General features: G+C 51.1%; 3 protein-coding genes across 6 annotated transcripts in view; all 3 read right to left on the bottom strand.

The window, feature by feature from the left end:
• Window positions 1-550: 550 nt before the first annotated feature.
• Window positions 551-17497, bottom strand: smpd4 (sphingomyelin phosphodiesterase 4). 4 transcript variants are annotated; one of them, XM_079747968.1, is made up of 20 exons: window positions 17359-17497; window positions 16453-16662; window positions 15988-16074; window positions 14780-14916; window positions 14293-14368; window positions 13914-14010; window positions 13648-13700; window positions 13142-13293; window positions 11867-11999; window positions 11487-11558; window positions 8461-8550; window positions 6633-6781; window positions 6042-6132; window positions 5643-5740; window positions 4872-5035; window positions 4202-4431; window positions 3323-3553; window positions 2875-3006; window positions 1780-1908; window positions 551-905 (listed from the first exon to the last, which is right to left on the bottom strand). In XM_079747968.1, exons 2-20 carry the CDS (start codon window positions 16489-16491, stop codon window positions 588-590), a joined length of 2478 nt encoding a protein of 825 aa, XP_079604094.1. In that variant the 5' UTR covers window positions 16492-16662; window positions 17359-17497; the 3' UTR covers window positions 551-587. The 4 variants fall into 4 exon arrangements, 3 of the variants coding, with proteins under 3 accessions (XP_079604094.1, XP_079604095.1, XP_079604096.1); XR_013812289.1 differs by having other exon boundaries at window positions 769-905; window positions 3323-3545; XM_079747969.1 differs by lacking the exon at window positions 8461-8550.
• A 498-nt stretch (window positions 17498-17995) lies between these two features.
• On the bottom strand, window positions 17996-22506 carry LOC307083759 (kelch-like protein 10; the record flags this gene model as incomplete). Its single annotated transcript, XM_079747712.1, is given in 6 exon segments — window positions 17996-18349; window positions 18627-18776; window positions 19952-20446; window positions 20448-20564; window positions 21360-21852; window positions 22316-22506. Coding segments are annotated over 6 exon segments (1800 nt in total).
• A 408-nt stretch (window positions 22507-22914) lies between these two features.
• The window catches only part of LOC307083758 (uncharacterized protein), a 46412-nt gene continuing 42348 nt past the window's right edge, over window positions 22915-26978 (bottom strand). Inside the window, exons 8-10 of the mRNA XM_079747711.1 lie at window positions 26865-26929; window positions 26477-26643; window positions 22915-25995 (exon numbers count right to left, since the gene is read on the bottom strand). Of these exons, the coding sequence (XP_079603837.1) occupies window positions 25519-25995; window positions 26477-26643; window positions 26865-26929 (709 nt within the window). The 3' untranslated portion in view covers window positions 22915-25518. The remainder of the gene's footprint in view (window positions 25996-26476; window positions 26644-26864; window positions 26930-26978) is intronic.

Raw genomic sequence — 26978 nt, 5'->3', positions numbered from 1 at the left:
TGAAACCAAGCCAGGCTGATTGCTCGATTTACGTATTGTAAAGGTCTTAAAAAAATCGATTTAATACCATAAGTCAACACATTCTTTGGTCAAAAGAAAAGGGTGTCGTTACCTTCCCTGCCTAATGCACCAGTTTCTTCCCAGCTCATGTAGAAGGTCAGATACAAACCAAACCGACAACACATGCTGCAAAAAGATTGATTTATTGAGAACGTTCCTCACTGTCCACTGAAAGATAGACAATCCATGCCTTCGTCATGTTCTGGACCGGTCAACGAGGTCCAAGAAAATATATATAAAAAATAATTACAGGTTAGACCGTTAAAATAGGTTACAAAACCCATCAAAAAAAGCTAGGAAGTTCTAATTAGTTAACCTGAACAGCTGTAGAAACACCGTCCAGAAGGCAAATACTCAGCGGTGAGCGGACGCGTTCTTCAGACGCGCGGTTGACCTCGGCAGAACGTTTATCGGCAACAAACGAAACTCTTCAACCGGCAGCCCGACACGCCTGTGTCGGGCTGCCGGTTGAAGAGTTTCGTTTGTTAGCAGGTGCGTGGCCGTTGTTTGTGGGGGCCCCCCAGGCCCTAGAGCGACTTGAGCTTGTCTCCCAGCAGCGTGAGGAGGAGGCCGTGGAGAAGGGCCCCGGCCAGGAGCAGCAGGGTGCTGTAGACGGGCCCCAGGGACACCAGCGCCCCCAGCAGGTAGAGCAGCAGGACGAGCAGCAGTGTGCGGTAGCTGGCCAGCGGCCGCAGGCTGAGGCCCGGGCGGCGGCTGCGCTCCAGCGTCCGCCGCGTCACCACGCTCTTGGCGAGCCGCGGGGAGGCCGGGCTCTCCAGGTAGTGGCGCCCCAGACGGCCCAGGAAGTCCGGCCTGGAGCACAGCGCCGTCATGTGGCCGCCGAACTGCGGCGGGGAAGGGGGGGGGGGGGTACAATCAATCAATCAGCTGGAAGTTGAACGACGGTTAACCTCGTACTGGTACGCCTCGTGCCCACCGTCAGTCAGGACGTTGGAAGGCGTGGCTGACGGACGGGGGAGCTTTCCAGGGTCGTCAGAGCCCGAGTCGTGTCACAGGGCTTACATTTGCATAACGCGATCTGATTGGATGACGGATCCGTCGCTGCCGAAAGAGGTTGAACGTTTTTCAACTTTTTGACGGCGCCGAAGGCTCCAACGGAGCGCACGGACCCACAATGCATTGCGCGGCCGTCCCCATTCAAAGTCAATGGGGATCAGTCAACGGACGGATGCAGTGGGCACGAGGCGTTAGCGAGCGCAACATTAGCATACCGCAATGCTAGCCTGACACCATACACACTGACTAGATGTGACCTGAGCTGGTCAGGGGAACGTACGAGTCAATGCTGCCGCCGTCTTGGCAACCACCTGGACGGATGAACGTCCGAGAAACTCTAAATCACCTTCTTAAGCATCTTCAAGCGGGTTTGGTTTATGAGATACGTCACACGTGTGTTCATGGTAATGATGGTAAAAATAAATAAAAAATACAACATCTATATATTTTTAATCTAATTCTTCTTAATAAACACGCTTCTTCTGCGTCTATCGCTTAAAAACATATGGCGATTTAGACTGAGGGAGGACCTCTGGCCCATCGGACCTTCGTTCATTCGTTCAGGTTGTTACCCCGAGGCAAGATGGCGGCATTGTTGACGCATGCTTGGCAGCCGAATGCGATATCTAGTCAGCATATTTATCTATGACACCGCGTTAGCGAGCGCAACATTAGCATAAGGCAATGTGAGCGTGGGCCTACCCTCTGGTTGAGGAGCGAGGACACCCGGTAGAACAGGCGGACCAGCGCGGCGTTCTCGTAGCTCCTGATGGGCTGAAGCTCGGGGTCTCCCTGGTACTGGATCTCAAAGCGCCGCAGCCCGTTGATGATCTGCACAGAGACCAGCAGGGCGTCAACACACTATCTCTCACTCTTACACACACACACACACACACACACACACTAGGGCTGCTTGATTATGGGAAAAATCATAATCACAATTATTTTGATCAATATTGAAATCACGATTATTCAAACGATTGTTTTTGAGTTTGAATACATGTATTTATTCAGCATGTCTCTCCCAAAAAATACTTGTAACTGAGAAATTTCGCCTTAAAAAAAGTACACAAAATGGTCAAAAAGAAAATGTTCCAATCTAATATGATATACAGATATGTATCCAGCTGTTCTGCACTTTCTATAAAACATTAAATAAAAAAAAATAAAAAAAATCGATGTTAATTTTGTGATAGTCTGACGCTAAAATCGAAATCACGATCAAAATTCGATTAATCGCCCAGCCCTCTCTCGCACGCACGCACACGCACGCACACACACACACAGCTTCTTTAGTGGGATGATATTCTAGTGGTTTTGGTTTGCCTGGTTGAACCCCAATGTCTGCAGTCTACTTTTAGGCATCCTTCCTTTAGAATATATATTTTAACTCAGACTTTAAGATCTCAGAAATGCCGTACATCCAGTAAAACAAAAAAAATTCAGTGGATAGGAGCTTCCCACATCTCCCTACTGACCTGCAGCTCAACTGTGTAGACGTTTATATTTAGTAATGAAGCTTTTATCCCAAAAATACCTACAGGAAAAACAGATGCATTTAATTTAGGAGCGGGTAGGGGGCAGGGAATCGTGCGCAAGGAAACCAGAATTCAAAATCCTTTTGTTTAAACGAAAAGATCCCAGATTCTGATGTAATTACAAACACACTTTTCCTTGTCTTGTGGGTCCCGTTCGAATTTCGTCCCGAAATAGTGTACCCACCCCTGCCCTCACCACTACACCCCCCCCCCCCCCCCACACACACTCTCCCCTCACACACCCCACCCCCCCGCTGACCTGCAGGCGCCCCAGGTCGGTGAGGATGAGGCCGTCCTCCCCCTGGACGCAGTCCGGCAGCTGGTTGGAGCCGACGCTGTCCTGGGACAGACCCAGGGTGGAGAGGATCTGACTCAGCTGCCCGGCGTTCAGCTGGAGGGGGGCGACACGCGCACACACACACACACACACACACACACACACACACACACACACACACACACACACACACACACACACACACACACACACACACACACACACACACACACACACACACACACACAGGTCAACACAAGGCTAGGTCCAGGGCTAACGCTAACTACACTACATGTGGATGGTTACAATGCTACCATTAGAACAGGTATAAATCGGTGGAGTACTCCATCCTCCTCCTCCTGATATTGATGAGTTGACGCTCCCTCTATCTGTTAGACGTCACCAAGCTGGGGAACACAAACTAAGGCACCTTGAAGATCTGGCACAGGTTCTCCAGCGCCCGGTCCAGGAACTCGTGGGTCTTCTTGACGTTCTCCCCCGCCTCGTCCATCTCCGAGCCGCCGTAGGCGTGGTTGGGGTCGGCCGAGCCCATCCCGAACCACGACAGGAAGGAGGTGTTGGCGGCCGCCTCCTGGGAGCGGTCCGAGATCCTCTTGGCCGTCTGTCGGGCCTGGGCGATCATCTGGATGAACCTGAGGACCTAGAGGGCAACACGGTGTTAGACATGGGGGGGGCGATCATCTGGATGAACCTGAGGACCTAGAGACCAACACGGTGTTAGACATGGGGGGGGGGGCGATCATCTGGATGAACCTGAGGACCTAGAGGGCAACACGGTGATAGACATGGGGGGGGGGCGATCATCTGGATGAACCTGAGGACCTAGAGGGCAGGAGGGTGTTAGACATGGGGGGGGCGATCATCTGGATGAACCTGAGGACCTAGAGGGCAGGAGGGTGTTAGACATGGGGGGGGCGATCATCTGGATGAACCTGAGGACCTAGAGGGCAGCACGGTGTTAGACATGGGGGGGGGGCGATCATCTGGATGAACCCCAGGACCTAGGCACACCAGGGCAGTACGGAAAGTGTGTGAGTTAAGGTGCTGTGGTTTGCCATCCGACCGGCGTGGGGTCGCTGTCTGACACTGCATTACGTTAAAATATAATTTATTACACACTTAATATTAAATTATAAAAACATCTGTCATAAATAAATGAGCAGGTTTTCACCTGGAACGAGAAAGGTGCATCCATTTGTGCTCAGTTGTACCCCCTGAGCCCCGTGGCGCCCGGACCCAGACCCCACCCTCTGACACCCCCCGGTCGAGGCGTGAGGTCAGCGCTCACCGTGCCCCGGAGGTCGGCGCCGAACATCTGCTTGTACTGGCAGTCCTGGCCCTCCAGCGCGTACACGTGGCTCTTCACCCGGAACACGCTGTCCGGCACCGCCCGCTGCCGCGACGACGGGAAGCCGCCGCCGCCCCCGCCGCCGCCGCCGCCGCCCAGGGTGGGGGTCATGAAGCCGCGCGGCTGCCGGTGGTGGAGGACGTGCTCCGGCTCCAGGAAGAGCCGCTCCCCTGGGGGGGGGGGGGGGGGGAGACAAACCGAGCTCTATTGATGAAGGGCCCTCCACACACACACACACACACACCGCGGTACACAGTGCTTAACGGGGGGGACAACACGAAGGGGAACCATGCAGCCGTTTAAAGAGGTGACCGAGCGGAAACCAGAACCAAGTGTTCATTAAATAACCATCGATGGTCCAACGCTAACTGGTGGTCAAAATACATTTCTAGACTCTCTGCAAAGCCTCGTGGATCTCAACATCGTCACATCTTTGCGTTTATTCTGCTCGGTAGCCGAAAGTCAGGCGTCTCAGCAAATAAAATGTGGGCGTTTGGCATCTGGTAAGATCTGGGGAAAGCATATTCGTAGACCGCTCGGGGTGACTCCGACAGTAACCACGGCGACGCACGTAAACACCGGGAAGCTGCGTGGCGCTGGTGGCCCTCACCCTTCTGGATCATGTCGGGCAGGTTCATCTGGGAGAAGACCTTGGCCGCCCTGAACACCATCAGGGCGTTCTTGGCGTTGACCAGGTCGGTGCGGATGGCCCGGTTCAGGAACCCCTGGAACAGCTTGGTGTACATGAGCAGGTTCTCCTCCACGAAGGAACCCCTGACACGGAGAACACAGAGAACAGAGAGAACAGGACAGGTGGTGAGCAGGTTCTCCTCACGAAGGAACCCCTGACAGGGAGAACAGAGACCAGAACACGTTAAGGACAGGTGCTTCGGGTCATGTGGTACCATCCTTTATCTGAAGTGGCTTCAGATAAAGAGTCTTCAAATCTTCAAATCAGATTGGCCAATACACACTGAAGATTAATTAAATAATTTTAAAATTACAAAAATTATCCCGAACAGAACGTTGCAGCAGGCGAACAATTTTTTATTTATTTTTAATTCCGATTATTAATTGATCTGCATCGAGACGGAATCGTCCTAGAGAGAATCGCGATGCATCGAAGAATCGATTATTTTTCCCCACCCCAAGTCGATTCTAGCTCTGGAGGACTCCGGTCGTCATGGTTACTATAACTTGTTCTGACTGTTGGATCTAGTTCTGAGAGTATCCGTGGATCGCGGTTACTGTACGGCCAGCTGAACTGTTGGTTCTAGCTCCGTAAGCATCCGGTCGTCATGGCTACTACAACGCCGGCTGGCTGACGAAGACCGGGCTGAGGGCTGGCTCCAGCTCGACAGGGACCTCGGCTCCTCCTCACCATCGGTCCGGCACGGTGCGGCTCAGGTCCAGCTGCGGGTGGGCCTTCTCCCCCGTGTACCTCCAGGGCTGGATGTAGCTCAGCCAGGTCTCCAGCACCTGGCACACGGACGGTACATTAACCGCCACACCCCAGTCGCCACCCCCGCTAAACGGTAAGGCCTTGGCTATACGTCTTCATCAAGTCGTTTAATTAGTACAGAGCAAACCCACACGAACACAGTCAGGATTTTAAACTGTACATCAAGATCAATGTCAAATATCCAATCAATACTTAATCCTTTTCCTAATTTAAACAGACATTAAATAATAGCGGATGTTAAATATGGCGCAGTAGTGTCAGCACGAAGGCCTCAGTGCTGACGTAGGGGTGAGTGTGGACCGGGGGGGAGGGGCTTACGGCTCTGAAGGAGGGGTCCAGAGGCCAGTGGCCGAAGCAGTGCTGGAGGAAGAGATAGAGCTTCTGCTGGACGAACCGCTGCACCACCACCCTGGAGGCAGAGAACCACGGAGCTACAGGCCTGGGGCGGTGGACGTACATACGTGTGCACATGTGTGTGTGTGTGTGTGTGCATGCATGTGTGTGTACATGTGTGTGTGTGTGTGTGCTTACATGTGTGCACATGTGTGTGTACACATGTGTGCACGTGTGTGTACACATGTGTGCACGTGTGTGTACATGTGTGTGTGTGCATACGTGGGTGTGTGTATGTGTGTACATGTTTGCACGCGTGTCTACGTACAAATGTGCGTGTAGATGTGTGTGCGTGTGTAGCATACATGTGTGCGTACGTGTGTGTGTGCGTGCGTGCGTACATGTGTGTGCGTACATGTGTGCGTACGCGTACATGTGCGCGCGTACTCGTACGTGTGTGCGTGTGTGTGCGTACTCGTACGTGTGTGTGTGTGTGCGGACGCGAACGTGCGTGTGTGTGTGTGTGCGTGCGTGCGTGTGACGGAGCGACCAAGACGCCCACCGATGGAGGCCCACCTCTTGAACTCCTCCAGGGGGCTGGTGTGGGAGGGCGTGGAGGGCGAGGCGGCCAGCTGCTCCGGCCGCAGGCTGCAGGAGAAGGCGTGGAGGTGCTTCACCAGGAGGCGCACCACCATCACGTGCTCCTCCGTCGGGCTGAAGGGCTCCTGGAAGGAAGGCGGGTTACACGGGGCTAGAGGGGGATCGGCCAATCAGCAGCAAGCTCGTCGTGAATCGGCAAATCGCAACGCTGCACAGTGATAGTTAATTAAGACTCAGCCAACCAGCCACCGGATAACCATCGTTCACACATCGCATTCAGAGCTCAGAGCTCAGCCCCCCCCCCCCCCCCCCGAGGCCTGAGAAACCTTTATGGACATTTATGGAGGATCTTAATACTTTTTATATATTCATGAAAGACACTAAAATAAGTTAACATTTGAATTTCTGATATATATTTGTATGATTATTTGTTGCATACATTTTAATCATAAAATGTATATAATTAGCCTCAATGAAGATCTAGAGTCAAAAGATTCCTTGCCTAAAATTTCTTGTTAATTTTTTTTTAGTATATGAAAATCGAATGCCATCATAAATAATTGATAGGTACAATTGACATTTCTCAATGACCTGTGTTCTGATGTGTTTTTGATGTGTTTGACTGTGGTGCAGTAGTGCGTGGACCTCGATTCTCTCTGATCTGCTGGTGGAAGCCAGACTAGAGAGAATGAAGCACGGCATCAAGACCCCTTCCTGCTTCACCATCCAAACCACCATGCCCCGAGCCATCTACACCGTGCCCCGAGCCATCTACACCGTGCCCCGAGCCATCTACACCGTGCCCCGAGCCAGCTAAACCGTGCCCCGAGCCATCTACACCGTGCCCCGAGCCATCTACACCGTGCCCCGAGCCAGCTAAACCGTGCCCCGAGCCATCTACACCGTGCCCCGAGCCATCTACACCGTGCCCCGTTTCTCCCTGCATACCAGCCACATAATGCAGGGGAGATGTAAGCACTCATACTGTTCCCTCCTGAATGGAAAACACTTATACACACACGACTTACAAACAAGAGAAGAAAAAGCCGCAAAGCACTGCAGGCGTTGAGCGACATGCTTTAAAATGATTGTATGAGCACAGCAACATCACAAACAAACCAGTCCAGTTCGGCTCGGAGACTAGTCCTACCCAGGTAGCGCCTCGCCATCTAGGATACTTCTCTATGATACGCCGGGACTCGGACCAATCAATGGCCTTCGAGCATGAATTAATCGGGCAGGCTTTGAACAATAAAGTGATTAGTGGATATTGTTTTTCTTTATGCATTCATTAGTAATTCTAATAGTCTGTATGGAATATGGTTGAATTTGCACCTCATTATCTTCGTAATTAAGAGGAAGCGCTTCGCCCTAACTAAGAGAAGTATTCTAGACAGGAACCCTGCAGGTGCTCTTAGACCAACCGCCGGCACGTTTCCACCAATCGGCAGTCACTATTTAGGAGGCCGTCGTCACCATGGCGCTCTGCCAATCACAGTACGGCTGCGCAACAGAGGCGTGGCCTGAACGGAAGCCGTGAGCCTCGACCTCCATTACAGGACGGCCCAGGCCAATGCCAGCGGCGACCATAGGCCTGGCTCACCTGCCGGCCATCTCGGTGGTAACCCGTAGCAGGGGGGTAGATGTGATTCACCCGAGGTGGCCGTTGGGTGGTCGGCTGGTGTAAGAGCACCTTGCATCCCGCGACCTGGGTTGGACCCCCCCGGGGAGAGCCCAGCCGGGCGGGGAGGAGCGGGGAGCAGGGCGGGGAGCAGGGCGGGGCTGAGTGTAAAGGTAACAGTACTTGGTAGGTGTGCAGGGTCCCAGAGCCTGATGGGGGGGGAGGTGGACACGGCATGCTGGACATACAGAGCCGATACTGCAGCAGCGCCAGCTGTACCCCCAGAGACCACCAGGAGGAGGAGGAGGAGGAGGAGGAGGACAACACGTGGACGAAGAGGAGGAACAGGGATACAAGTGGAAGGAAAACGTGAGAACAGTGGAAAAGAAGGACAGGGACAAATAAAAAGGAGAAAGGTTCAGGAGGTTGTTTGGGAGAACATTTGGAAGGAGGAAATGAGGATCAAAGGGACAAAAGGAGAGACAATGTGTAAACAGAGATACTGACCGTTGGAACACACTGTATGAGCGGGCTGAGGGTGAGACGGTCACCTTGGAGGAGAGTCACTTCAGTCCTCCATCCTCACCCTACATCACCTAGCAACGTACCTGGACTACGCTTCATGGTCAACAGAAGTCAACCGACCAGGACCAGACTACTGGGGCTGAATGATTCGGGGAAATAATCTAAGTGCGATTATTTTGACCAATATTGCGAGTTAATGTTTGATTTTTATAATTTATTAAGTTCCTTATGTTGTGTTTTATTCACTAAAAAAAGAAATAAACCATTCTTTAGTATGACCAACACAACATTGGAAGCAGTCAACATAAACACTGCTCTTTCCTTTAGGCCAGGCCGATGTGTTGAGATTAATTTATAGTATAAACTTCTTTATTTAACTATTGAATTGTAAAATAAAAATAAATGAATCGTACTGATTTCCAGTCAGTAACGGTAACAAATCACTACCGGACCACGTGGTCACCTAGCAACCTACCTGAACTACACTTCATGGTCAACAGAAGTTACATAGCAACGGACCAGAACTAGACTAGGCGGTCGCCTGGAGACCTTCCTCTACTGCACGTCACGGTCTGCCAGCGCTCGCCTGATGCCCAGACCGGAGAACAATTAGCAACAACAACGTAACAAACCTGCTGGCTCCAGTTCTATTTGATCAATCCGATTTGACTCACATTAGATAACCAACAACGATTCTTTCAGAGATGAATGGGGAACAGCAGGGTGCTGAAACAGTTATCTCAAAGTGCCAACAGGGGGCGCTGTATTGCTGGAGTTAATCCCAGCACTGTAGTAAATGGGAGAGGACGTTCTCACACAACCAACCACGCAACATCCAGTCACGGAGGGCCAACGGACAGATCGGTTACACACATCACAGGACTCATTGTTACGGTACACAAAAACACTAGAGTGGACGACATGCAAATACACACACAGCAGGACATGCCAGCATAGAGCCGACTTGGTCAGAACCCTGTACGGACGGCTCACAGACGCAACCATCGGAGGGACGGGTACTGGTCGAGCAGGCAGAATCAGATCCAGTGTTTGGGTGGGTGCAGGATCAAGGCATTCTATCTTTCGGTAAATGTGTGTTGGAGCAGGGAAGGAGATGCAAGTAAATGTTTATTCCCTAGTGCCCGCGTACTAGTCTGGACAAGGGCTTACTGCACTTGTCGCGGCAGTCCTACAATGAGAGTGGCTCTATGCTGGTCATACCCCACGTCAGGGAGGGGGTTATACAATGGAGAGGCATGGAAGAAGGACAGATAGAGGAGAGTTAGGGACAGATAGGTGACATGGAGACAGAGATGGAGAGAGAAAAAGATAGAGAGAGCGATGGAGGGAGATGGAGGCGTATTTGGTGACAGCCTTGCAGCATGCTCACAGTACGAGAGTGAGGTGTGAGGAGGGGAAACAGAAGGACTACTACGGAGAGAGGTGAAGCTGTGGGGAGTCCGCATTGGACAGGTCCCACTGATAACAAATACCCAACAGCAGAAACACAACACATTATCATGTTGCCCTGACAAAAGTCTATCACAGGGCTAGTGTGGTTTGATCACACTAAAGCATCGTGGTGAATTAATAACAAGGGAAATGTCTCCCTGTTTTGGGTTACTACAATTGCGTGAGGCCAAACTCTAGAACGATAGCAACCAATCATTAGATGATCAAACTAAAGGCTGGTTTGTGATTGGTTAATGGTGGAGTGATGTCATAACAAAATCTTACGGGCTGATTATGGTTTCGCATTCACGCAACGCAACGACCACGCAGACGCTTCGATGCTGTCGTGAACCTTTATGGTTCTGCGTCGGGTTTTAGTAAGCGGACCAATCACAGCCCTTGCTGCTGCGTCGCCTCAATGGAAGGTTACGATTTTAGGGAGGCGCACGTCAGGTCCTTGCGGTGGACGCAAGGAGGGTCCGCAGGGACGTAAGGGGTCTGTAACCGCCTTGCGTTGCGTGAACGTGGGGCAATAATCAGTGTTTTACCATCACACGGTAGATTTCTGTTAGTTTGGCTTGACAGAGTGAATTGGCAAGGCTTTGGGGATTTCAGCATGGTTGAAAATAATCCCAGAGTTCTTACCAAACCCATGGCCTTTGGTGTGAATCTGAAGAGAATTACAAATTAAAACTATAGCCAGCTGTAGAACTGATGCCACATCCAGGCCTACCCCAGGCCAGTCATGATTAAAGGAGAACCATCAAGCCTGGCTATTTCAGAGAGTATACGCCCGCTGTGAACTACGGCCTGTATGTTTCTGCGAAAGAATTATTACGTGAATTACGTGAATGGTCAAACTTTTTACTACTATTCTTATTTCATTAAGCTTGACGGTTGTCCTATCAACCACATCTCCTTCGTGAAGTGACCAGGTTCCCTCAGGTAAGTCATCGTTCCGTGAGTCAAATCCTAGCACCTACCCTATGCTAATGTCCCCAGCATCCTCTTTGCATCAATTTGTGTATGTACACGTGTGCGTGCGCGTGTGTGTGTGTGTGTGTGCGTTAGAGACCAGGTGCAGTGGTAGCCAGCCGGAGCGTAGCCAGGGTGCAGTAGAGGAGAGGAGTGCCCGCAAGAGAGAGTGTATGGGAGAGGGGGGGAGAGAGGGAGGGAGAGAGAGAGGGGGAGAGAGAGAGGGGGAGAGGCTGGAGGTGTGCCATGCAGCCTACCTTCACCTGGGGGGACTGCAGCTTCTGGTACATCTCCAGAGAGTAGTGGTGGAGCCACACCTCCACAAACATCTGGGGTCCAGAGAACAAAAAGAAGAGCAACGTACACTTGTTGACATGTCCAAGAATTATAAGACCAATCTTTGTTTATTCTCTTCAGAAGAAAAAAAAACAAAACAAATCTATCTGGTGTTAGGATAAAAAAAAAGTGTTTAGCTTGTTGATCTGTTAATGATTAAACCAGACTTGTTTTGTATCACCAATTCTCTTTTTTCCTCTAAAATCAAATTTATGAGGTTCTGTGTTTCAAAGTGTCCTTTTTTAACTTGTTCAACTAGAAAGCCTTGAGGACGGCCCTGTGCGGCGCTGGGGACCCCGACCTGCAACAGCGTCTCTGATCTCCAGATCTCCTGAGCCGCCGGGTCCGCGGTGGCCGAGGGCTGGTGGAAGATGTGGTGCTTCAGGAGGCTGGGGCTGTGCACGCCGTAGCCCGCAAACGACACGCTCTGGGGCCTGAGGGAGCACAGCACAGAGGGTCACCCTGGAGCTCTTACTCAAGACATCAGCCTTAAGGAAGAGTGTGCGTCCAGCTACCCTGTGATGGATTGTTTAGTCTTTATTTGTTTGTCTTAGTCTGTCGTTCTGTCTATCATTGTCTGAGTCTGTATGTGTACGGCTTTGTGTTTATATGTGCAGTTTGTGCTTATATGTATTCAAGCACATATAAGCACAAGTGCAAGACAAATTCCCCTTGGGGCAATAAATGTTTATCTATCTATCTAGCCCAATGGACTGAGTCTACAAAATAAACAACTATTTCATATTGATTGTTTACTCTGAAATGGTGATAAAAACAAGTTCACATACACCTTATTTATATTGCCACACTTGTTCTCTACCTATGGAACCAACCTCATGCATTCAAACCTAACCGATCTACAGGTATTATCCATTTACTTGTTATTTTAGGTTGATGATAACCCCTAAAAAAGGACACAAAACTTGAAGATATCCAAAAGAACAGTTCATCTCTATCACACACACTTTTGGGTTGTCATCATTGTCTGGTTTGTTGCCATAAGCACAGGCTTGATCTTGATTGGTTGGGAGCATAGATAGTATATAAAATGGATGAAGCATCCGGGCAGACCTCAGTTATTCCAACTGCATCCAATTCTCTTGGTTTATGCGCATCGCCATCTTAATTTGACCCGTCATAGTTTGACTCCGCCTCATTTCCTTTAGCCAAAAAAGGGCATTGATACGCCCATCTAGGTGACGTACAGAGAGCGAGAGTCAGCGGCTAGCTGTCACGCAAGAGGCCGCGCCCCTAATTATTCATACAATTTAACCTCCAATAAAATAAAAACTAGCCTCCTAAAAAAGATTCACCCCCCTCAGTGTTGTCATGGAGATATGAACTAAACATACTGACTAGAATGTTTTTTTGGACCAGGCTGTAAATAGGTTTAATAAGACGGTGAAAACAGCCTGTTTAACATGTGAGTCAACGAAGAATTGCTCCCTTTTGGTACCGCCTCGTAGTGGCCACCCGGTGCAATGTTTGTCACTTCCGCATTGGATGCTGGTAGAACTCGCTGGGGTGGGGGCTTGGTTGGGAGCAGCCATGATGTGCTGAGGTGCTGGGCGCGTACCTTGGAGACGGAGTGGTGACAGAACCCCTGGAGTCGGAGAAGGGAGAGGGCGGGACCACCCCCACTGTAGGTAGGAAGTACTTCAGGTAGGTGTCCACCAGCATGAAGTAGGCGGAGTCTGTACAGCTCCCCTGCTGGCCTGGAGGACTGCACTGAGAACGCACAGGTAGACGGTTCACCGGTCAGACCACACTGCTGCCAGGCTGCAATCATACTGAGTGACTCTCAGAGGGAGGAACTACGGGGAGATGGTGAACTACCACGACAATAAACATGGAATATTCAACATGCATAGCATGGCTGCGCTTGCTGCAGTTAAAAGGAAAATAATAAACAGACTGTTCGCTACACAAAAGTCTGTGTTAACAATCAAACATTAAACACCAAAACAAACAGCACTTTCTCACTGCAATTTTAAGGACAGCCGCCTGAGGGCAACAGACTACCTTCTCTAAATGGAACTAAATATTTTAACCTTCTAACTCAATGAAGAAGACATGTTGTACCTTTACTGTGAGGAGACTGTGGGCGAAGTTGAACATGTAGTATTCAAACGGATCTGCAGAAGGTTAAGGAGATCAACTCGAACATACAACACTATATTTAACAATTAGTTCTCCCGCCAATAGGCATTGAGCATCGTCATGGATACGGTTAAAATGCATAGTTAAAATGCAAAGTCATAGAGCTGTTCATGTAATCCAGGCACCACTTGCTCTAAATGGATTCAGAGCCATGGAGGAGGAGGGGGGGCTTTTACTTTGAAGGATACTTAGTGGAAGCAGCCCGGACCTGGCGAACTGCAGCTTGTTGTGGAACAGAGGGCAGTCTGGGAGGACGCCTTCCTGGATGGACGTCTTCACCGGGCCCTGCAACAAACAACCAGGCCTTCAAATACACAACTATTTCTACAACAGGGTTCCAGGGGCCACTCTATCAGAGGTCAACAATTCCATAATTTCAAAATAAAAGTCCTAGCATGTTGCAACGCAGCAAAGTTTATGTGAGCGTAAGCAAATGTTACATGTCGACTTCATAAACACAGGCGAAACAATAAGGAGGCAGTGGATACAAGAATAGTGACGCTGGAAACATGAACACACAACTGAATGAGGTGATTCATAAAAGAGAACTGTAGTTCTTTCTCTTACAGGCAGATGACTGACAGAGACTTCATACTTGTACTCCTCCGCCTGAAGTTTGTACACAAGCTTCATCATCGGACCACTGTGGAGAAAAACCCAAAGAGTCAATATGGATTTCAGCTACCATGCAAACCAGGAGACAAAATTAAATCATCACAAAGACTCAACTTCCCAGAAGCCCTTGGTTAGAAAAAATATCCCAGAGTGGTTGAAAACCTGTTTGCACCGCGAGGTCAACATTTCTACCGCTGCTGGTTTCCCAATCAAACAGCTAACATTGGAAGGCTACCAGTCGAGTCATTCTATTGAGTGACTCGCCTGGTAACTATGAGTCAGGCACAGGCCTGACTCATAGTAACAGTCTCAAAGCGATTGAAGAGATTGGCTGACAGGAAACCAAAAGGCCTACATAGCTTCAACAGTCTCAGAGGCCATGTCGTGTTCCACGCTGAAGGCTGGGCCTCTATGTGGCGTCTGTCGCTCGTGGACTGACCTGGGGTCCAGGAAGTCCAGCACTAGGTTGTAGCCGTTGCCCCGGGAGGGAATGGAACGCAGGTTCCACCCGGCGAGGATCCCGTCCAGGCTGCCGAACACGCTCTCCACCAGCCAGGGGAAGATAGCATGCAGCTCCTGGACATGCACGCACACGCACACGCACACACACACACACAAACACACACACACCATCGTATCAACACACAAACATGATAATGTACACACACACACTACACTAAACCCTTCCTTTTACTCTAATTATATTATCTGTATTTACGTGCAATAGTAATATGCACCCTATGCAAGCAGCATCTATAGAAATGTGAGATACAATGTGAGAAACCACCATCCTACCCCAGTAACATTAACCGTCTTTAGTCAGCGGGCACAGAATGCTAATTGAATTCCGTCTCTGGGTGGAACACAAAGCGGTGACAGTGTCTATGTTGACAGGATCTATGTTAATCTCATGCCCACCCTCTGTTGGGGCGACAGCAGTGGGACAGCTGCTCTACTGTTGTTTAGAACCTGGCTCGGTCTGAACTGACAACAATCACACTATTCATTTGTTTCACAGACACTGTTATCCATAGTTATATATATGGTATTAAGAAGGTAGACTGCATACATGCAGGTTCAAACCCAGAACCTTTCATCCAAGAGTCAAACACCCTGACCATAATACTGTCCATCTATTTCCTCTTTAACTCATGGTCTGTGTCTAAATAAATGACTTGTAATAACATTTTTAAGATAACTTCCACAACAAATGCTACTTTGAAAAATTACTTTGCAAAAAAATACAAAAATAACCCAATATATTGATAAGAGTGGTGTATTAAGGGTGGAATTTTTTTATGCAACAGGGGAAAGCAAACCTTTGCACAAGACAAAGGTTACATTCCAGCGAGAGCAGAGAGACAGTGAGAGCCAGTCACTGTCTGCTGACTCAGAGAGCAGCAGCTGTTCAGACTACAGAGGCTCCAGCCTTAAAGGGGCCGTTATCCCTGGCCTGACCCGCCCCAGGGAGCACAACCCCGGGGAGAACATACCGCCTGCTCGGCATGGATGCAAACCTGTTCCCCCAAGACACTCAACCTAGATTACAGTAATATGACCGTATACGGCGTGGAGGAAAGCCTTTAGCGCGCTGCTACGAGTCTAGCCAGGACAGAGGTTCTGAAGGACATCGTGGGTCGATGGTACCTTGGCGGGGTAGTCATTGATGACTTTCACCAAATCCTGGCATCGCTGTAGTAGAGGCTTGGTTGTGGAGTCGGATTTCAGGTTGGCCTGGGGACCGAAGCAGATGAATGAATCGATACAGGGTGACGACATATTGACGATATTTCAATTAATTCAAAGCCTACAATGTTATGGCCCTCTATGCACACTAACTGTTACACTGATTTACACAACCTTGGCTCTCATACGACCATTGCAGAGACCACAACAAATCAACAGATTAAACGCTGACGCTAAAGTAAATGACAAAGCAAAGATTTCAGTACCAAACATCGGGTACATGACATCGTAATGTCAGGAGCAAGACAATCAATACAAGCATTGAAGCTCGTCTGCTTCAAAGTAAAACGTATACACAAGCAGGTCGTATGGGTGGGATACATTTATGCATCCATCACTGAGGGGGAGAGCGGCGCAGGGACCCACCAGGAGGAAGCTGGGTTGCTGCAGGTTGGGAGCGGCCATGGCAGGGCCGGGACTCGACCCGTGGGACACACGATCCGCCGGGACACCACCTGCAACAGCAGCACTCACTGCTTACCCGCACACCGCCACCCAGCAGACACTCACTGGGTCATGGGACGCAGCCGGCACGCCTCTGGCTCTGGACTCCGCGAGGGTGGGCTGGTGAGGGATCTATAAATATGGGAAGGCCTTAGCTGGGCTCGAGTACGTCGGGGATTCAACCGCACGAGGCAAAGCTCCGTGAAAAGTGCTCAGACGGCGCACTGCCAAGTTAGGCCACCTATCCAAATCCAAATGTGCTACTTGGTGGTTCTGCGCAGACGCATGCCTGCATATTGACCAGTGTAGTAGTACACAAACTGTTCCCCTGAAATCTCCAATACAGACGTTGTAATACGGTATCGAAATATGCTAACAACGTACATGGAGTGAGTAGTGGTGTACAACAACGTCCTTCTGCAGTGGGAGCATCGTTCGACAGACCTACGGATCCAATACGCTACCAAACACATAGGGCAGCATGTGTTGATCGGGATCGATGGACTGACAAGGGAGCAGACAGCCGGCAGAACACTGTATACAACTACCCTATCGAAAAGTGCTACCTCATGTGTTTGGTAGCGCATTGGACCTGCAGACCAATACCTTCTGTCGAACGACGCTCTCACTGCCCTCAATAGTGTCGGCATGACCACGCGCAGAACCACTAGGTAGCACATTTTGATACGTAGCATAACTTGGCAGAACATAAACACCCTTGTGCGCGACCCATGCGCACTGAAGGAGAGCGCCCCTAGCTCGTCCGCTAGCAACTCTGCTGTCAAGAGCACAACTTCGCAATACGCTGTTCTGTCCTGCGTTGTGTACCTTATGTTTCCAGTCCAACGCTGTCTTTGGTGGCCCAGGTGTAAGGTGTGCGTACCCGGCGTGGCGCGCGGACCTCAGGTACCTTCAGCTTTCAGTTCCGATCAAGCGCGCGCTTCCCTCCGACTCCGCTCGAGCTCAGAGATCAAGCGAGTACGTCACTTCCGGAGCAGGACTCGCAGAGGCAAACGCTCGACGGCTGGTGTCCGCCAGGCCACAGCGCCCTCGTCCGGTCAAAATGTGTATTTATTTTCTGTTCTATTCTATTCAATTGATTAAATTATATTAAATTATGTTTTATCATTTTATATTATATTATATTATATTATATTATATTATATTATATTATATTATATTATATTATATTATATTATATTATATTAGACTGGTTAGCCTACTTATTTTATACCAAAGGTACAATTAAATTGTAATAGCAGTACACATCAAATAAAATATAGGCTATTATCAATTGCTCAATGTAAAAAAGTTAAACAAAGTTGAATTGAAATAAATGTAATACATATTTCACTCGTAGAGTATTAGTGTAAGTGGTGGAAGTATTAATCATATCAATATAGTTGGTAGTAGCATAAAAATAGTATAAGTCTAGAAAAGTCATCAAGGAACTCGTGCAGTTTAATTAATCGTCTTTCCGGGCGTCCGGGTGTCCGGGCCGGGCCAGCGGCGGGCGTGGGAAGGCGTACTCGGCCACATTGGCCAGTCCCGTGACCACGCAGCAGCTGAGCGCGCTGCGGTACACGGCCATGTCGCGCACGGTGCTCCACGCCGCCGTCGTGTCGTCGTAGCGCTCGGCGTGGCAGGTCGTTGAAGGTCGTCCGTTGTAGCCCCCCGCCACGTACAGCCGGCCCTCCAGCACCTCCACGCCGAAGTTGCTGCGCGCGTTGAGCATGGAGGGCACCGCGCGCCACGCGTTGGTCTCTGGACTGTACGCCTCCACGCTGCGCAGGCGCGCCGCACCGTTGAAGCCGCCCAGCTGGAGAGCGGAACAGGAGGGAGACGACAGCGTCAAGCAGACAGACAGACAGACAGACAGACAGACAGACGGACGGACGGACGGACAGACGGACAGACGGACAGACAGACAGACAGACAGACAGACAGACAGACAGACAGACAGACAGACAGACAGACAGGTGCATGCGCACAATTCCAGAATGGAACTTAAACCTTAAAAAAAATGCAAATATTTAGGCCAATACCTATTTGCATGTGTGTGAGAGAGCGTGAGGTGTGTTGCCATGGAAACGGACCGCGTAGACCTGGTCCCTGTAGGCCGTGACCCCCACCCCGCTGCGGGGCCCGCCCATGGGGGCGATGAGGGTCCACTGGTCGGCCTGCGGGTCGTAGCACTCGGCGCTCTGGAGACACGCGGAGCCGTTGAACCCCCCGCAGATGTACACCTGAAGACCGCGATGTCACACACATACACGCGCACACGCACGCGCAAACGCACACACACACACACACACACACACACACACTGGTTTGATACCTTCATCTCCAGCTCTCCAAACACACCTTTACATCTCAGCTTTCTTCTAATAAAGAAAAACTCGTTTTTTTCCTGCTTTGATTTTGTTCCATACCTAATTCCTCTCATGTGCATTCCCGTGGTGTGTGTTCAAACATAACAAAGTACTCAGAGGTCTCAAGCCTTACACAAGGTCGTGTTGCTCAAAATCATTTGTTTTTACGGTGCGCCGGTGAGATCTTGGGTGGTCTCAAGTTCACGGTGATTTACTGGAACGTGTGTGTGGAGTGATGCACGTTCTGCAATAACCGGAGCACTGATTCAATTAGGCTCGGCCAATAGAGCGCAGCGCTGGCTCTCACCTGGTGATGGGGCTGGCTCTTACCTGGTGATGGAGGCTCTCACCTGGTGATAGAGGCTCTCACCTGGTGATGGAGGCTCTCACCTGGTGATGGAGGCTCTCACCTGGTGGTGGTGGAGGCTCTCACCTGGCGGTCTCACCTGGTGGTCACCTGGCTCTCACCTGGCTCTCACCTGGTGGTCACCTGGCTCTCACCTGGTGTTGGGGGCTCTCACCTGGCGGTCTCACCTGGTGGTCTCACCTGGTGGTCACCTGGCTCTCACCTGGTGGTCACCTGGCTCTCACCTGGTGTTGGGGGCTCTCACCTGGCGGTCTCACGTGGTGGTCTCACCTGGTGGTCACCTGGCTCTCACCTGGTGGTCACCTGGCTCTCACCTGGCGGTCTCACCTGGTGGTCACCTGGCTCTCACCTGGCCCTCACCTGGCCCTCACCTGGCTCTCACCTCGTTGTCACCTGGCCCTCACCTGGCGGTCTCACCTGGTGGTCTCACCTGGTGGTCACCTGGCTCTCACCTGGTGGTCACCTGGCTCTCACCTGGCGGTCTCACCTGGTGGTCACCTGGCTCTCACCTGGCGGTCTCACCTGGTGGTCTCACCTGGTGGTCACCTGGCTCTCACCTGGTGGTCACCTGGCTCTCACCTGGCGGTCTCACCTGGTGGTCACCTGGCTCTCACCTGGCCCTCACCTGGCCCTCACCTGGCTCTCACCTCGTTGTCACCTGGCCCTCACCTGGCGGTCTCACCTTGCCGTGGAGCGTGGCGGCGCTGGCGTCGCTGCGGGCCTCGCTCATGGCGGCCAGCGGCGTCCACTGGTTCCCGTGGGGCCGGTAGCGCTCCAGGCTGCTGAGCCGCTCGTGGCCGTCGAAGCCGCCCATGGCGTAGACGCAGCCGTCCAGCGCCGCCACGCTCACGTAGCAGCGCCGCGCGTGCATGGGCGCCGCCGCGCGCCAGCGGCGGGCCGCCGCGTCGAAGCGCCGCACGCTGTTGAAGCAGCGGACGCCGTCGAAGCCGCCCACGAGGTAGAGGGCGTCGCCCAGGACGACGGCGCCGTGGTACGCCCTCGGCTCCTCCCCCTCGACGGTCACGCCCACCCAGCGGTCGGCGCGCGCGTCGTACGACTCCACGCTGCTGGTGGGCGCGCCGCCGCTCCAGCCGCCCACGGCCAGCAGCACGGCGGGCGGCAGGCGGGGGCGGGTCAGGGGGTTGAGGACGTCCAGGCGGGCGGGGGGGGGGGCCCCCCCGCAGCACGCGGAGCACCTCGGTGACGGCGGGGCGGCAGCGCCCGTCGCGCCGCACCAGGGGGTGCTTCTCCACGCGGCTCCAGAAGTAGCCGGCGTCCATCAGACCCATGCGGACCTGCGACGCACACACACCCACACACATCAGTCACGAGCTGTGTCGAGGTCCAGGTGTCTCCCCCGGGGGGGGGAGTATCGCAAGGCCCCGGAGTAAAGCCCCCCCCTAAAGCACTGAGGTGTGTCAGGGGCCCCTCCTAAGGCCCTGAGGTGTGTCAGGGGCCCCTCCTAAGGCCCTGAGGTGTGTCAGGGGCCCCCTACCCTCCTAAAGCCCTGAGGTGTATCAGGGGCCCCTCCTAAAGCCCTGAGGTGTGTCAGAGGCCCCTCCTAAAGCCCTGAGGTGTGTCAGGGGCCCCTCCTAAAGCCCTGAGGTGTGTCAGGGGCCCCCCCTAAAGCCCTGAGGTGTGTCAGGGGCCCCCTACCCTCCTAAAGCCCTGAGGTGTGTCAGGGGCCCCCTACCCTCCTAAAGCCCTGAGGTGTGTCAGGGGCCCCCCTAAAGCCCTGAGGTGTGTCAGGGGCCCTCCTAAAGCCCTGAGGTGTGTCAGGGGCCCCCCCTAAAGCCCTGAGGTGTGTCAGGGGCCCCCTACCCTCCTAAAGCCCTGAGGTGTGTCAGGGGCCCCCTACCCTCCTAAAGCCCTGAGGTGTGTCAGGGGCCCCTCCTAAAGCCCTGAGGTGTGTCAGGGGCCCCTCCTAAAGCCCTGAGGTGTGTCAGGGGCCCCTCCTAAAGCCCTGAGGTGTGTCAGGGCCCCCCCCCCTCCTAAAGCCCTGAGGTGTGTCAGGGGCCCCCCCTAAAGCCCTGAGGTGTGTCAGGGGCCCCTCCTAAAGCCCTGAGGTGTGTCAGGGGCCCCCGGCTCACCTTGAGCAGCAGCTGTGCGAGGTGGCCCCGTCGGCCCTCCTCGTCGTGGGAGATCCAGCGCAGCAGCGCCTCGAACACGGCCTCCTCCCGGGCGGCGTTGAGGCCGTCCTCCCCCAGGAGGCGCTCCAGCTCCCCCGCGGCTAGCTCGGGGAACTCCTCCGAGGCGCCCGCCACCTCCTCGAAGCAGCGCAGCATGAACCGGTAGGCCCGGCGCCGCAGCCTGGGCAGCGGGTAGTGGGCGGTCAGCCGCCAGACGCCCACCACGTTGTCCACGCTGAGCCTGGCGCCCAGGTAGCGGCAGCAGGCCCGCACGGCGCCCGGCACCGAGAGGTAGTCGGCCGCCACCAGCAGGGCCTCCACGTTGTCCCCGGTGACGGCCAGCCGCCGGGTGTAGGCGTACTCCAGGAGCGACTGCATGGTGTCTGCCGTCACGCCCGGGATGGGGTACACCCCCGCCGGTCGGGGAGGGGCGCCCGCGCTGGTGAACAGGGCCCTGCAGGAGAGAGGGGCATTGTGGGGGAATCAGGGGGCGCCCAAACTAGAGGAGGGGCTGACACGGTCAGCATGTGAATACATGGAATACCGAATGTATTCATATGGAAGAATACGGCATCTGTATTAGTTTATATGTTATCTATTATACTCATCTCATGCACTAGCCAACGCACACACACACACACACACACACACACATGGCTAAACAAACACACTAACAAATACATATACATCTACACAGCCGCACAAACACGCACACATTCCAACATCGACGATCACACGGAACGTCACACCATGCACAGGCGTAACTCACACACACACACACACACACACACACACACACACACACACAGACACACACACACACACACACACACAGACACACACACACACACGCTCCTGTGCTTAACAGACCCTTCACCGGACGAAGAGGAGGATGATGTCTGAGATCTTCGTCTCACCTGAAGTAGGGACTGCAGCCACACAGGATGTTCTTGTGGGCGTTGAACTGGCTCCCCTCCGCCTCTATGACCGCGTCACACAGCTGCCCCCCCAGACGCAGCTCGTTGAAGACGTCACACGTGGTCGCGCTCATCGCCCTCTCCAGGCCCACTTCCTGCCCGGCGCCATCCACTTCCTGCCCCGCAGCCATGACTCCCTGTCCCTGGTCGTGGTTTGTGCGTTTTTGCCTGCACTCAATTAAATGAATACTTAAGCGTAATTTAAGGAAAGATAACAATTTACCTTGACTCGTCTTATGCTAGCCATTGCATAGCCTGGCTATTTTTCCTCAAAGGAAGTTATTGAACTATAAAATAACACTGCATTTAGGAGGTGTTAATTATGCCATCTAGGATACAATCTGTATCCTAGCAACAATGTGTTTGTTTCTAATTAAATAATGGTTTCCATGGTTCCCTCACTGCCAGTTTTGGAACCATGAGCTTTTATGGGTCAACACATGGGTCTTCCGTGTGTGTGTGTGAGTGTGTCTAAAAAACTGATTAACAAACTACAGTTCTTTTTATTCTTTCTTCTTTTTATTAAGGTTATAGATTATACCGCCGACTCACCAATACCTCGATAACCAGAACTTCACACAAACTATGAGATTGTTGTGTCGTTAAATAACACGCTAGTGTCAATATGTTTTAGAACAGATATAAGTACTCAAGTTTACATAAAGACATCCAAAATGCTATTTCACACAACATAGTTACACTAGCAACAATTATGGAAAGGAAAACCTATCAAAAATAGAGTTCTTTAATATACACTAACGTGACGATCCGTTATAAGTAATACAGTACATGTTAATAAGCTATACATGATGCATTGTCAAGCAAATTTTTTTTTTTCTGTGTGCACTTGTGCTCAGACCTGTGTTCAGGCTGGAGTCTTGCAGGCCTGTGTCGCACAGCATTTATGTTTGAGGCCAAAACCACTGGTTTAAAATACAACACGATGCGAAAACGCTCTCTCTTCATTCACTCTCTTCTACAAGCATGCGGTTTGTTTGACTACACTTAGATCAAGATGTCATGTGGATAGACAGCAGAGTTTGATTCAGAGTGGCAGGGTACAGAAGATTCAGCACAATGACAACACTGATGGGTGCTAATCTACTGTAACAGTAAGCAAGTCCTCTCACTAGTCAATCAAATTCTGAACGATCCAATCGCATCTCTCACTAGCTCTGTCCCACCTTCAAGACCGGTTTTACTAGAGAACGGTGACTTGAATGTCTTCACTCTCTGTAACCTCTGAGTAAATACAGAGACTCAACACATTTTGTACTTCATCATGTGAAGAGTTAAACACATCCTGCTACATAGAAAACAGAAGCATGTCCTTGTTCTTCTTAATCTTATATAAGGCATCTTGTGTATACAAACATAGATGATAAAGTGTGTTGGTTTTGTATTCTGCGTTTGTTTTATAAAGGCACAGCTTTCAACTACTCAGTTCTGTGGATACGTATGTGCCTACGTATCCACAGAAGCCTTTCTTATATAAGTAGCCTTTATATAGCTGTTCTTATATAAGTCATAGTTCTGGCTACATATTTACATGTTGAGACATGTTATGTACACTACCGTTCAAAAGATTGGGGTCACCCAGACAATTTCATATTTTCCATGAAAACTCTCTTTTATTGAACAGTTCTCAGCTGTGGTAACATAATCGCACAAGGGTTTTCTAATCATCAATTAGACTTTTAAGATGATTAGCTAAACAATGTACCAATAGAACACAGGAGGGATGATTGCTTGAAATGGGCCTCTGTGTAGATACTCCATTAAAAGTCAGCCCTTAACGGCTAGAATAGTCATTTACCACATTAACAATGTCTAGACTGTATTTCTGATTAATTTAATGTTAAAAAAGGACATTTCTAAGTGACCCCAAACTTTTGAACGGTAGTATATGTGAATTATCTCGATTAGCAACCATTGACATAAAGGCAGTGGGTGACTAAACGTTTTCAGCTTCTGAGAACACAATTAAAATACTGACAATAAAATGACATGTAAGGATGGATATGACATTAAACAAACGTGTCCACGGCAGAACAAAAAACATACAAACAAAGACTTCCCTTTTTAATAGAAACAAGTCCATTGGTCGGAATACTACTGGTAAATATCTTGAATACAGGAGGTGATCTGGTCTACCCCCCCTCACGGAGACAATGGACCCACCATCTCATCATTAACAGTGAAGCCCTGAACACAATGCGTCATGTTCTGGTTGTTAGATAGATTACTGTGAGGTTTAACATGTAGTCCACTGTCCCAACTATTTGAGTTTGAACAAAATTTAAAGGTTAATCCATGTACAATCATAACAGCAAGTGGTTACAAAGTGATGTACTTATTGTAACTGTGTGTGAAACGAAAGGTGTTTATCAAGACTGTGATAATAGCTAACAGTGTATCATCAGCGTATAAATTAACTTGTGTATCCAAAGATCGGGACACTAATAGCTCACATTCAGGGGTATCGATAGCAGGGTGTGACTGCAGTAGGCCAGCCTCAGCTACGGTAGGGTGAGATTACAGTATTTTAGTGTTAACTCACCAATGGAATTGTGAGATTAAAGTTGACCAATCTTAACCATGGACGTGTTATTTAACAGTAGGCTAACCTTAGCCTGGTAGTGCTAGCTTGGGGTATGCTAACCTTAGCTACGGCTATCGGCAAAATCTAGCCATGGACAGGTACGTTTACAGTAAGTGAACCTTAATTATGCTTGAATTAACTAATATGCCTACGGTAGCCATCGATGTGTTATTTAACAGTAGGCTAGCTTGGAGTACGCTAGTCTTAGCTACAGCTATCTCACAGTAGCCATGGAAGGGTATATTTACAGAAAGTTAATCTTAATTGTGCTTGAATTAGCTAATATAGCTACGGTAACCATGGATTTGTTAATTAACAGTAGGCTAGCCTTAACCTGGTGGTGCTAGCTTGGAGTATGCTAACCTTAGCTACGGCTATCTCCCAGTAGGCTAAATGTAGCGGTGGAAGGAAAGGGTAAGTTTAGACTAAGTTAACCTTAATTGTGTTTGAATGAGCTAATATAGCTACGGTTTACCCCATGTGGTGGCTATGGGCATTTGGTGGGCGTGGCCTGGAGGGGCGTGGCCTAGAGGGGCGTGGCCTAGAGGGGCCCTCCGGGGGCGTAGTTCCTCCTCACACGGGCCTTCCTGCTCTCCTGCTTCAGCTTCAGCGCGCGGAGCTTCTGCTGCCGCCGCTTCTCGCGGTACCACAGCTGCTCGCAGTACTGGTCCTGGCTCAGGCTGTTGGAGCCCGCCAGCAGCAGGTCCTTGTAGCCCCGGGAGGAGCCCTCCTGCGGGGCCAAGCCCTGGGCCAGCCAGCTGCTCCGGGGTTGGGGGCGTCCGCGGGGAGCCACGGGGCCCAGGGCCACCGGGAGGGGTTTGAGGTTGTGGTGGTGGAGCCGGCCCCCCGCGGACAGCAGGCTGCGCTGGGGGATGACGTGGAGCTGGTAGCGGGCCAGCACCTGGCTGTACGAGTGCTCGTGGGCGGTGCAGGCGTAGAAGCCCCCGTCGGTGAGCTCCAGGCGTTGGACCAGCAGCCCTCGATGGATGGTGTGGCAGCGGCCGTCGTCGTTGGGAGGCTGAGAGGAAGAGGTGGGTGAGGAGAGAGAGAGAGAGAGAGAGAGAGAGAGGGAGAGAGAGAGAGAGAGAGAGAAGGGGGAGAGAGAGAGAGAGACACAGAGAGAGAGAGGAGGGGGAGAGAGAGAGAGACAGAGAGAGAGAGAGAGACAGAGAGAGAGAGAGAACGGAAGAGAGAGAGAAAGAGAGCGAGAGAGAGGAAGAGAGAGCGAGAGAGAGAGAGAGAGGAACAGGTGGATGAGAGATAGTCAAAATGTTAATACAGAAATGTATATAGCTTCAACTAGAGATATACTTTGTTATTTTGTCTTTAGTTATTTATATGTATGAAATACCTTTTCATTTAAAGTAGAAAGAAAGAAAGAAAGAAAGAAAGAAAGAAAGAAAGAAAGAAAGAAAGAAAGAAAGAAAGAAAGAAAGAATGATTTGTAACCCCTCCCTCTGTGTCCCCCCCTCCATTCAGACAGACAGGTGTGCTCTCACCTGTCTCTCCCCCTCTCCGGGTCTGGTGGTCTGGGGGTTGTTGTTCTGGGGGTCTGTGCTGTGGACGGTCCAGCGGAGGTCCCCCTGCGGTGTCTTGGCCACACACTCCAGGAAGGTGGAGTTCCCCTCCACCCCGTACAGGACCTTGGTCTCCACCGAGTCCGACTCTGGCAACAACAACAGGAGGAGCAACAACAACAACAACAACAACAGGATGGTTAGTGCCACTGGGAACACGCTGATGTCCTGCTGCCTCCTCCTCACTTCCTCCAGATGTTTTATGGATGTCATGCTGACCATTGGTTGGTCGGTCCCACTACCGCTGGTTAAAGTGTGAAGGAGTGATTATGAAGGAGTGATTATGAATGAGTGATCGAGTCATCCTCACGGTTGTCTGACTGGGGACACTGACTCCATGGATCTCCGTGCCTCACATCCTGCCTCCTGGATCGCCTGGTGAACACACGTACACACATAACCACACACACACACACACACACAC

Source organism: Pollachius pollachius, assembly GCF_949987615.1.
Source record: "Pollachius pollachius genome assembly, chromosome: 12".
In the NCBI taxonomy this organism is placed as follows: Eukaryota; Metazoa; Chordata; class Actinopteri; order Gadiformes; family Gadidae; genus Pollachius; species Pollachius pollachius.
Note: the sequence above shows the minus strand (reverse complement) of the source record. Positions and strands in the feature narration are given on the sequence as shown.

Coding starts and splice junctions, on each gene's coding strand:
- smpd4 (XM_079747968.1), bottom strand. CDS start 16,491: ATGGCCGCTCCCAACCTGCAGCAACCCAGCTTCCTCCTG. Junction 14,011..14,292: donor TCTCTGTCAGTCATCTGCCT/GTAAGAGAAAGA, acceptor TGTTTGTTGCAG/GGCCCGGTGAAGACGTCCAT. Junction 5,036..5,642: donor CGCACCGTGCCGGACCGATG/GTGAGGAGGAGC, acceptor TCTCCGTGTCAG/GGGTTCCTTCGTGGAGGAGA.